Raw genomic sequence first — 10,833 nt, 5'->3', positions numbered from 1 at the left:
ATAAACTTTATCGTTTTGTCTTTTGGCTCTTAACCGTCTTGTTATTTCCATTCAACCCTAGATCCCAACCAGCCTGATCAGGCCTGGCAATGAGCCAACCTCGCCACCAGCGTCCTTTCCAACCCAAGCAGGTCCCCCGGCATAGGCTTAAGCGTCAAGCACTCCCTCACCACCTTTCCATATGTTGAGCCCATAATCCTGTCACTCAGTTAGCCAACCCACATCCGCATAACGGAAAGAAAATGAAAAGAGAAACTTACCTATCCAACTTCCACCCCGCCCTCTCCACCGTCTCCCCATCCTTCCTGATATCATCCTTGGTCGGCACAACCCTCGGATCATACCCCCTCCGTCCAATATCCCCCTTCTCCAACATCTCGAGCGTCTCCCACAGCCCCAGCTCCAACAGCACAGCCCCCACCCCATAAAGGTCATACTGATTCCGGTAGGGCAGGTTGACATTATACCTATACTCCGGATGCTGGTACGCATCCAACGCGACAACCCTAGGCTGATTCAGCACTTTACCCAGCCCCTGAAGCGGGCGGATATGCTCCAGCGGCTTCGCAGCCACCTCAAGAACAGACGACGTCTCAATCTCCAAGCGAGCAGAGTGGAACCCCGCGAGAAAAGGGTTCTCAAAGTCCAGTCTTGTCGGGTCAGGCTCGCCGTCTCGGCTCTGGGAGGGAAAAAAGAGTATGTTATCGGCGCGGATGCGCTTGTGCATCCAGCCGGCCGTGTGCATCAAGTGCAGAGAGTTGAGAAGCTTTTGCGCCAGCTTGAACCGGACGCCAAGGTCGAGGGCCGGTTGTTGGAGGATGAGCTGCCTCAGGCTGGTGGGCATCCTTTGAGCGGCCGTGGTCTTGGGGGAGCGGACAACCCGGGGATCAACCCGGCCGGCGATCTTGGGGGGAACTTCCGTCCTGATGTGCGACGGGAGTTGGAAGACGATGCCGATGAAGTTGGAGTCGGTGTTGTCGTATACCAGACCTTGGGCGGTCGGCAAAAGGAGACCGTCGGGTTTGTCAGCGTGGAGAACATACCACTCCGACTTGAGGCCTTCGAGCTTGGTCTTGACGTTGACGGTCTTGGGGACGGGGACCCACTCGACAAGGACGAGGCGGGTTTGGTATTTGGTTGGATAATCCAAAAGACGGGCGAGGGTGGAGTGGGGGCCGAGTTTGTAAGGGGCGTCGAAGGAGAAGTCTCGGCGGGTGAAGATCTTTTGGGAGGGCATGTTGGGGCTGAGGCCGCGGCCGTTGAGGACGGTGACGTCTCGGAGGGAGAGGGAGAAGCCGATGAATTTAGCGATGTCGCCGTAGAATCGCTTGGCGTCGGGGTCGATGGTTGCCTTTTGCTCGAACAGAGCTGCCTCGGCAAGACGTGCTGGGTCGTCAGGCTTCGAGTGGAGGCCCGTCAGGACAACCTCGTAGATTCTCTGGGCCGCTTCGTTGTTGGCCTCGCTGTCGGTATACAGCTGCAAGTCTCGGTTGAACTCGGTGAACCGGATGACTACATCCTCAAGCTCGTAGTCCTTTCCCACTATCACATAACGGACAGTCTTGAGCAAGTTCAAGTGGTCGTTGATGCTCTTGTTAAAGGCAGGAAGTCCCTTAATGTTGAAGCGGCTGTCGATACCGCTGAGATAATCCGAGTAGTATCTCAAGTCCCTCGCTACATCGTCGTTTCTGGTCGCATACTTGGGGATCCTGTCGGGCCTCAGACCGTATCTTTTCTTGAGCTTGTCGGGATCCGAGAGTGTCTTGAGCAGGCTCACGAATTCCTTCAAGATACCCCTTGCCAGAAGTGGCTTTTCAAATGCGTATGCTTTAATCTTATCATCAGGCTTGTCCCGGGCGTCGAGCCACCCATCCTCCCAGGCATCAAAGATCTGGTGATAGGAGAGCCGTTGTTAGCATGAGAGTCTACTCTAGAGTGCTCCCCGGTGATATCATACTGCTCTCTGGAGTTCCACCCGTGCCCAAAAAGAGCGAAGCTTCTTGTCGGCCTCAAAGAGAACCTGAGTCATTAAAAAGACCTCTGTCCGTTTCCACCGTCAGCCAATATGCCCATTTGTGTCCGAAAAGGGGCAATGTTTACCTTTGACCAGAGGAAAGAGGCCGGTCAAAGCGGCCGTGATGGCAATCGGGTCAGCCATGGTTCAAGTTTTGTTTGTTTTTGAATAGACACAGAGTCCAAGCAGGTAAAGACAAAAGATCTCTGACCCCTATATGAATCTCACGAGATGGCGGGGCAGGTTGGCGGGGTCGAGTTGAGGGTCCATCGTGCCCTGACTGACTGTTGCATTGATGATGGGCTTGGCGCCAGTGGTTGTTGATTTTGCTATGCATGTCAGCGGCGGGTTAAGACTGTTGGTATGCGGCTGTGGCGGGCCGCGTCTAGCAACGTTGGGTTGACACATACATAACTGCATTTTGGGCGATAGGCAGGCAGCCGTCGAGGTTGGTCCGCGGTCAGCCCTGGTGGGGTGGGCGTGGCTTTGGTGAGACTATTTGGTGGATGCTGAAGTAGGAGAGTCGTACGGATCATGGATAATGTCTCGGCGCCTTGACTGCAGTAATCACTGGTTTTCGTGGACGATAATTCAAACTGGCATTTGATCCATGAATGGATATGGTGGAAGAGGATTGGTAAATGAGGGGCAAGCGCTGACAAAGACTGGGTCTGAGGGGATTTGGGGGGGCGAGTAAGGCTGCCTCCTTGGGAAGGCACGATGGCCTTGGACACAGGCTACAGCTGCAGCATGAACCAACAGCAAAGCTTGTGGCCATGAGTGGTAAAGTTGCTTACGGAAAGGGCCCCGGAAAGTGGAGATTATGCAGGTGACGCACGCCATCAGCTTTGAGATCTTGGCTTCCTATTTCTATCATTTCCAGACTGCCTGGATTGCAATGGTGAAGGGTTGGGCGCTTGGTTGTCAAACTGATCTCTGCCTTACGCGTCAAAGAGGGGCTTTTAGGTGAGTTTCCTCCCTTCATCTCAGAGACCGACCGAAGGAACTACCAGAGTAGTGGCATAGGAGAAAATAAACAGGCACATCACTTTTGAGGATGTCCATTCTCATCAGTCTGGACATGTCACACATTCCCACAGTGCCCTTAAATCCTGCTGTTGATTGTCCTGGTAAATCGCCCCGAATTCAGATAAAGATTTTCAAGTATCAATCGTCCAAGCATAGTTCCGAATGCCACACCATAGGAAAAAGAAATGATAAATCTGAATCCGAGTAAATAGCTATCAAATAAAAAAGCAGAGGCTCAGTTCAAGAAGAATAGCCGCATTACATCACTCATTTGGAAAAATCGTCCGAGCATTACTAGACAATGCCAACTGAATATGTATTGATGAAGCCGGAAAGAGCCTAAGAAACTGTAGATACTTGAGCATAAATCGTCCGAGCATAAATCATATATTACTCAAAGAGGAGTCAGGTTTCGATTACATTGTCATCACTCAAGCTACAGGACTTGTTTATACGAAGTCGGCTGAACATGTCGTCTTGGATGGTACTCTCACAAAGAAAACAAGAAGAAATCATGGCAATCTCTTTATCATGTAACATGCAACCTGCACTACATGATGAAAAATGAGACCAGAGCACAGTGTCTGTCATAGTTATCTAGCTGAGCGTGAAATCACCCATGCTCTACTACCTACGACCTTTGATGTCTTTCTCTAACACCACCCTTTCAAACAGGCAACAATCTCAACCTAGTCCAGGCGCAGCCGCATCAGAATTGCGTCCCAACATTGTTCGTAAAACCGTCCAAACATCACATCAAGTCGCACCGTGCTATCCAATTAACGCAGTAGTCAAAGGCGACGCTTCTCTCCTGCCTCTTTCCTTTGATGGCATCTATATACCGTAGGACGCTGCAGTTCGAGTATCATCTCGGTCACTAACCCTGAAATTTTCAGTTCTCTTTCAGCGAAGATCTCATTACGTGAGATTGAGGTACTCTGCTGCATGGAGCCTATGAGGGTCATAGTAAGAAATACCATCTAACAAGTTGCAGAGTATTCAACATCCCAAGTACAATTATATGTGCAACTGCAACGCAATGCTATATAACTTCAATCCCAGGTCTATCCTTACTTCCCGGTTGCAAATAGCAACTTATCATTCCCAGACGCCTTAAACTAAACCCATCATCGACCTCAAAAAAGAGAAACGCATGCAAACGCCAACTTCAGAAAACACCGTTTTTAAAAATGGCTAAATCCACCACGAAGGCACGATGTTTCCCCTTTCACAAAGATTCGCTTAGAAACGCTCAAGTCCGGCTACCAACGTCGACTATTACAAAGATTATCAGTATGGATGCTTTATAAACAACACAAAGACCAGGCAAAACTTACTTAAACGCAGAAGCTACCTTGGGCCTTTTAACCGGTGGCTTCTTCTTCTCCATCCTCCTCGCCTTGACCACCCTCTTCTCCACCTCCTTCTCCTCCTCATCAGAGCTCTCAGTTCCAGTAAAACCAAGCAGCATCTTGTCCTGAAACGTCAAAGGGGAGTTACTTCTACTTCTACCCCGAGCAGCTTTTTTCCGGGGAGGAGGAGGCGACCGGCTTCTGGTGCGGCTTCTGGCGTTTTCACCGCCGCTGCTGCTGTTCCTGCTGCGACTGCGGGTGGCAGACCGGTTGCGCTGGTCGTAGCCGTGGGGCCGGTTGGACATTCGCCTGTTGAACTGTGGCTGCCACTCTCTTGGGCTGTCGCGGCGGGAAGAGATCTTGTCGAGGGATTGGCCGCTGTGGTAGCCGCTATCGTTTCTTTTGTTGTAGGGGACGCGGTCGTTGCGGTCACGGTAGGTACTCCCGCGGGGGGTGTCGGAGTGGTGGTCGTCACTGCGACGTTTGGTGGAGGGAGGCTCGACGGCGTTGGGGGACCAAGGGTCGGCGGTTATGTCGGCTGGGGTCGGGGGCGAGGCACTTCGGCGACGCTTTATGCCGCGGTCTCTGTCGCGGTCATCAGGATAACGTGACCAGCGGTCTTGGTTGCTGCTTTGGCCATGACGATCACGATCGCGTGGGGAGTCTTGATGCCTGGGCTGGTGGGGGGGCGAACGGCGAGAGCGGAAGCCGACATCATCATCTCTAACGGAGCGGTCATCCCGTCTACCTCTTTTGTCTTCAAAGCTGTCATACTCGCTACCGTACCGGCTGTCAACTGGAGCCGGGGCGGGGGAGGCTGGCTGAGGCGGCTCATACTTGGGTGGCAACTTGATCTCAACAGAAGGGGAAAGAGGAGGGGTAGGCTCGTATGTGGAGTACTCAATCCTATTGTCTGGCGGAAACGTCCTCCTCACCATGCCAGGGTAGTGACGAAAGATGGGGTCATTCTTCAGCCTCTCCCACTCCTGCTTGTCCCGCACCGACTTGCAAAAGTCCATCAAGTCATACTCATTGAAGTACTTTGACTTGATGCACGTGGCATTGTAAGCCGGTGGGATGGTGGGATCTTCCGTGAAGTGGAAGGGGAGTGGGATGCCAACGGGGTCGGCGGGCTTTGGGTCCAGGTCCGGGAAGACATGCTTGTTGTCCACCACAAAGTCCCACTCATTGGGATCTTTAGGTGGACTTGGCGACCCGGCCCTCCCCCGGCGTTTCTTTTGGCCTTCACGGCCCTCGACTGCTGGCTGCTCCAAAGCTGGGATGTCTTCAGCCGGCACTTGACTGCCATCCGCCAACGAACTTACGACATCTGCGGGCGGCTTGGTCACATCCGCCGACGATCCCGCACCGCCCGCCAATGCCCCGTCACCGCCCGTCACCGACTGCCGCCGAGCTGGGCTGGCGTCCGGTGACACCTGGTTTTCGTCCGCAGACGCCTGCTGCCGGACTTGCTGGCTATGCGGCCGGTCTCTGCGCTGACCATTTCGGCCTTGGCTGTCATTGCCATTACCATTGCCGTTGTTATTGCGGTTTCCATTTCGATTTCTATCCCTGTTCCTCCTCCGCCGGTCCTTTCTATCCCGATTGTTGTTCGAGTGCTGGTGTCTGCCATCTGCCTGCTGATGGGCGGGTGGGAACGGAGGAGGAACCCAGCCGGGCGGAGGAGGCGGGGGATATGCCCCCGTGGCAGGGGGAGGAGGGCTGAACCCAGCTGCGTGGGCAGCATAGTATGGGGCGGCAGGTGGTGGAGGCGGGGCTTGACTGCCAAAAGGAGGTTGCGCATATGGCGCAGGTCCTGTGGGCGGACCTGGCTGACCGTACTGCTGAGGAGGATAATTCGGGGCACCGCCATATGGGCCGGCTTGTGGGTGATATGGAGGAACATATTGATGCTGGCCGTAGGGAGGTTGCTGGCCATACTGTTGTGGATACTGTGGAGGAACTGGTGGAATATACTGACCATGCTGCGGTGCCTGCTGTGGTGGCTGCGATGCTTGATAACCTCCAGCATACTGGGCTGGTGGATATGGTTGCTGTGGCTGGTAAGGATGAGAAGGGGGAGGTCCTGGTGGAGGTGGAGGGGGTTGGTTTGGGGTGCGAGGTGCAACACCAGGGGGCAAACCGGGTGGACCGGCAGAAGACAGACCTGGTGGGCCACTGGGATTGAAGCCGGGAGGACCATTGGGGGTGTAGCCAGGAGGACCAGGTGGAAGACCAGGAGGGCCACCAGAAGTCAAGACAGGAGGACCAGCAGGAGGCAAGCCGGGAGGAACAGGAGGCATGCCAGCATATCCGGGGACGGGATAGCCTGAAGGTGGTGGGTATCCGCCCATAGCTTGTCCGTGATTCGGCGGGGGAGGGTAACGCTCTACGACTGGCCCGCGTCTCTCTTGCGATGAGTTGTTACGGTTGGAACCACCTTGCTCTTGATGCCGCGACTGCCAGCGCTGAATGCCGCTGTGCCAAGAATGTTAGTAAACAAATCGAAGTGGGAAAGGGGCTTGAACGTCTTCCGGATCGAAGGAGTCGAGTTGTGAAGAAAGAAATGGACGACCTACTCCATAATCGGTCTCTGCGGTTCGGGGCAAGCCAACGTCCAATGATCTTTTCCGCAGTTGTAACACTGCTCGTTGGGTTTCTTGTCTGGGGATGACTGGCCAGGTGCTGTGGACATGGTAGTGTGATTGGAAAGTCGGGGGAAGAGTCGTGGTTGAGGCAAGTGAAATGAGAACAGTCCAAAAAAGATACCCAACTGCTGGGATCCAAAAAACCTTCTCAGTATTCAACAATGGACAATGCCAGGTAGAGCTGCAAGAGAGCACTATTGTTGCCGACAACAATAAAGAGGTCGTGGTGAATAGGGAAGGCGCGTATCGTTCGTCTGATCTCCAATGTAATGAAGGTCGCACAAGGGTAGCGATTCTGCCCGCGATACCGCGATACCACACCAAGGCGATCTCAAGACTCGACCGGCCTCGACACGACGTGAGATAACGCTTGACGCCTGTTCCTGGCATTCGAATAGGGGGCTTCGGCACTGCTAGGTAGTCCTCAAGTCCACGCGATCCTCCGAAACAACCAAATCACAGTTCAGGGGTAGTTGAGCCCAGGCGGTTTGGCGACACTCAGTGAGCAGCAGACTCGGCCGCACTTCAATCTCCTCCTCCTTTGATCCCAGCCCGGCCAGACAGCAGCAGCAACATAGAGATGAATAGCAATAGTGAGTGATAATGGCTCTCAGCCTTGTAACATGAGAGCTAAAGATGCAGGGACTCGCGGATGGTCGTTGCGGATGCGGCGTGATCGGACCTGCATGTCAAAATTCAGAGGTTGAACGCTCCTCTCATCGGTAAGCGCTCGGATCTCCTCAGCCGCCACGGTCAGCCCCCGCAGACCGCAGGCCTCGCTCATGTCACGTGAGCCGATTTCTGTGGTTCTCATCAAGAGATGCTGTTGAGGCTACTTGAAACCAAGCTCGATATTTGAAGACAATACCTGTCATTGTGAGCAGGTTTTATTGTTGAGTCGATGGTGATGATGGATGAATGGTATTGAGATGGGATGAAACGGTTGATATCGGCAGCCATAAGGCAGGTGCAAAGAGCAGCAAAGGAGCAGTTTCAGATGCCATTGTCCACATTGTTCCTCTATCAACCTTGAAGTTGGACAAGCTCATCTTGATATTCAGATACGGGAAGTAGTTTGTAAATGTCTATAACTCAGCAACTCCTCAAGCACCCTGGGCAACAGGCTGCGAGGAAGAAAACAACAAAAACAGTAAAATAAGGAAATGCCCAGCGCAGCACCACCCCGCGTCCAAGACTCGATATGAGCGGCGGCTTTCAACAAGACCAGCGAGAGGGAGGACCTTGTAGCGATCCGAGGTGCTGAAGGTGTCAGAGGGGGCGGGGGAGACACACGTAAGCAAAAGCTGGAGAGTTGGAGACGTCAATAGCCAGAGAGCACAACCTCAACAGCTAAAATGGCCGGAACGTAGAGAAAGAGACAAGAAAATGAGAAGTGCAGCAATGAATGCTGTCCGTGAGTGGTTTTGACGTTCAGAATTCGAGAGCCAAGGAGAACGGAATCCGACTCAGCGCAGTGAGAATTTCCGGCGACAGTTTGCTGATTGAATTCGCTGGACGGCGATGCCCTGCCAGTCGGTCAGCGGCCGCAGCGACGGCGAGAAAGAGGAGGATGAATGAAGAAGAGATTGGCGGCAGCGGTGCGGGTGGGAAGACGTGCCCTTTTGAAAGAAACACTTCCCAGGCGCCAGGTGGGGCAGCTGTGAGAGATGCACGTGTTGCTGGTGGGTGAGAGTTTGGCGGGGGGTGGTCCGTGAACGAGGCTCTGAAACCTGGAACCGTTGGCCTATCTTATCGCCGAGGATTCCCCGGTCCACCGACAAATGATGATGCTTGGTTCAGGCAGTGAATTGCTGCGCGCCAGTTACCAAGTAAGTGGGTGAATCGAGAAAAAAAGACAAGACCACGACCATGATTACCGCCTCCTACAACGACGCCATGATGATGCTTTAGGTCCTCAACACCTCATCTCTACGCCCCACGATAGTCCTATGTTCCGACTGCACCAATAGACGGAGTATTTCGATTATTCTGGATCTTTTCCCCTCCATATGTGACTGCTCCGTCTTTTTCGAATATGTTGGTTCGCGCATTTCCAATAATCTCCGTTGACATCGCTCGAGTTGGGAGACATCGCCGCTATTGCGGTCCCTGATCCTCTTTTCCTCTCTACTGCTAGGCGCCACCATTCCTTTACGATTCAACGACGCTCCTTTATCTTTTCGAGCAAAAAATGCCAGGCCTCCCTTGTAAGTCGCTCCCCCATACCACACACACGTCATGCCCACATCCAGGCAAGCAAGCAGTTTGCAACCCAGCCCCTGGTCATCGCAGCGCAAACCAGCAGCTTCCTGCCCCGCCATGCCCTGCCCCTTCAACAACCACCACTGACCATCGAGTCTTGCAGCCTCCGTCGACCTCGACGAATGTATCGCCCGTCTTTACAAGAAGGAACTCCTCGCCGAGTCGGTCATCGAGGCGATATGCGCCAAAACAAAAGAGCTCCTCATGAGGGAGTCCAATGTTGTCCATGTCAAAGCCCCAGTAACCGTCGTCGGCGATATCCACGGCCAGTTCTACGACCTGATTGAGATCTTCCGCATCGGAGGTTTCTGTCCCGACACCAACTATCTATTTCTAGGTGACTATGTCGACCGCGGCATGTTCTCAGTCGAGACCATCTCGCTGCTCGTATGCCTCAAGCTGCGCTACCCCAACCGGCTGCACCTTATCAGGGGCAACCACGAGTCTCGAGGCGTAACACAGTCTTATGGGTTCTACACGGAATGCTCGAGGAAATACGGCAACGCCAACGTCTGGCACCATTTCACGGACATGTTTGACTACTTGACGTTGAGTGTGGTGATTGACGACAGGATATTCTGCGTACATGGTGGTTAGTTTGAACCCCGTTGCCTTTTCTTTCATCCTTCTCATCCCTGACAAATCCCCTTCTTGGCAGGCCTCTCCCCATCAATCCACTCCATCGACCAAATCAAGATCATAGACCGCTTCCGCGAGATCCCCCACGAAGGCCCCATGGCCGATCTCGTCTGGTCCGACCCCGACCCCGAGCGCGACGAGTTCTCCCTGTCACCCCGCGGCGCAGGCTACACATTTGGGTCACAAGTCGTGAAGAAGTTTCTCGAAGTCAACAAGATGGAACACATCCTCCGCGCCCATCAGCTGTGCCAGGAGGGATACCAGACGCTGTTTGACAACCAGCTGTCGACGGTGTGGAGCGCCCCGAATTACTGTTACCGCTGTGGAAACATGGCGAGTGTGCTGGAAGTGGGGGAGAACGGAGAGAGGGTGTTCAACGTTTTCGAAGCCGCGCCCGAGAATGACCAGGTCAAGGACATGCAGATGGGGCAGGATAAGATGGGGGAGCAGGGGCAGTTGCCGGATTACTTCTTATAAGGGTGAGGTTGGGAAACTAGAACTAGAAGTGCTGCCAAGGGAAGGCATGTGAAAACCACAGCGTTGGCGCAGGGGAGTAGAGCGAGAGAAGGTGCTCATGTTTTCGCTTTTGATTGGATCTCGGGGATGTATCAGGCACGCCTCAAGCAGGCCCAACTGGGATAAGAGAAGGGGGTTATTTGTAGGATGTCATGCACCAAGTTGCATCCTCCTCAAACTGTTGGGCAGGGGCAATAATAGGGCATGTTCCTGTATTTGTTTTGAAGAATAGCGCATGACATACCTGTAGAGGGAGACGAATGATACCAAATGAATGAGGAGTTACTTACTCGAAGAGATTTCCTCCCAAAGACACTTTGGTACTCCGTGGTAGAGATGGTTTTGTGGTTCACTCTCATTGTAGTACTAGTCG

General features: G+C 53.5%; 3 protein-coding genes across 3 annotated transcripts; 1 reads left to right on the top strand and 2 right to left on the bottom strand.

Moving 5' to 3' along the window:
• On the bottom strand, positions 1–2,813 carry QC761_608690 (uncharacterized protein). Its single transcript, XM_062881285.1, has 4 exons — positions 2,101–2,813; positions 1,958–2,040; positions 261–1,891; positions 1–198 (listed from the first exon to the last, which is right to left on the bottom strand). Exons 1-4 carry the CDS (start codon positions 2,156–2,158, stop codon positions 78–80), a joined length of 1,893 nt encoding a protein of 630 aa, XP_062729995.1. The 5' UTR covers positions 2,159–2,813; the 3' UTR covers positions 1–77.
• A 1,152-nt stretch (positions 2,814–3,965) lies between these two features.
• QC761_608680 (uncharacterized protein) lies at positions 3,966–9,089 on the bottom strand. Its single transcript, XM_062881284.1, has 3 exons — positions 6,975–9,089; positions 4,381–6,873; positions 3,966–4,318 (listed from the first exon to the last, which is right to left on the bottom strand). Exons 1-3 carry the CDS (start codon positions 7,088–7,090, stop codon positions 4,306–4,308), a joined length of 2,622 nt encoding a protein of 873 aa, XP_062729994.1. The 5' UTR covers positions 7,091–9,089; the 3' UTR covers positions 3,966–4,305.
• Positions 8,073–10,784, top strand: PPG1 (putative serine/threonine protein phosphatase). Its single transcript, XM_062881283.1, has 3 exons — positions 8,073–9,250; positions 9,409–9,897; positions 9,964–10,784. The coding sequence occupies exons 1-3, from the start codon at positions 9,235–9,237 to the stop codon at positions 10,419–10,421; spliced, it is 963 nt and encodes a 320-aa protein (XP_062729993.1). The 5' UTR covers positions 8,073–9,234; the 3' UTR covers positions 10,422–10,784.
• Positions 10,785–10,833: the final 49 nt, after the last annotated feature.

This window comes from Podospora bellae-mahoneyi, chromosome 6, assembly GCF_035222275.1.
Source record: "Podospora bellae-mahoneyi strain CBS 112042 chromosome 6, whole genome shotgun sequence".
Classification (NCBI taxonomy): Eukaryota; Fungi; Ascomycota; class Sordariomycetes; order Sordariales; family Podosporaceae; genus Podospora; species Podospora bellae-mahoneyi.
This window is presented reverse-complemented; position numbering and strand designations above follow the sequence as displayed.

What these genes read in the sequence shown, in the direction of transcription:
- QC761_608680 (XM_062881284.1), bottom strand. Translation starts at nt 7,090, where the DNA reads ATGTCCACAGCACCTGGCCAGTCATCCCCAGACAAGAAACCCAACGAG. An exon ending in CCGCAGAGACCGATTATGGA is followed by an intron (nt 6,874 to 6,974) that starts GTAGGTCGTCCA and finishes TTCTTGGCACAG; the next exon opens with CGGCATTCAGCGCTGGCAGT.
- QC761_608690 (XM_062881285.1), bottom strand. Translation starts at nt 2,158, where the DNA reads ATGGCTGACCCGATTGCCATCACGGCCGCTTTGACCGGCCTCTTTCCT. An exon ending in CCTCTTTCCTCTGGTCAAAG is followed by an intron (nt 2,041 to 2,100) that starts GTAAACATTGCC and finishes GGAAACGGACAG; the next exon opens with AGGTCTTTTTAATGACTCAG. An exon ending in GCGGGGTGGAAGTTGGATAG is followed by an intron (nt 199 to 260) that starts GTAAGTTTCTCT and finishes ACTGAGTGACAG; the next exon opens with GATTATGGGCTCAACATATG.
- PPG1 (XM_062881283.1), top strand. An exon ending in GATATTCTGCGTACATGGTG is followed by an intron (nt 9,898 to 9,963) that starts GTTAGTTTGAAC and finishes CCTTCTTGGCAG; the next exon opens with GCCTCTCCCCATCAATCCAC.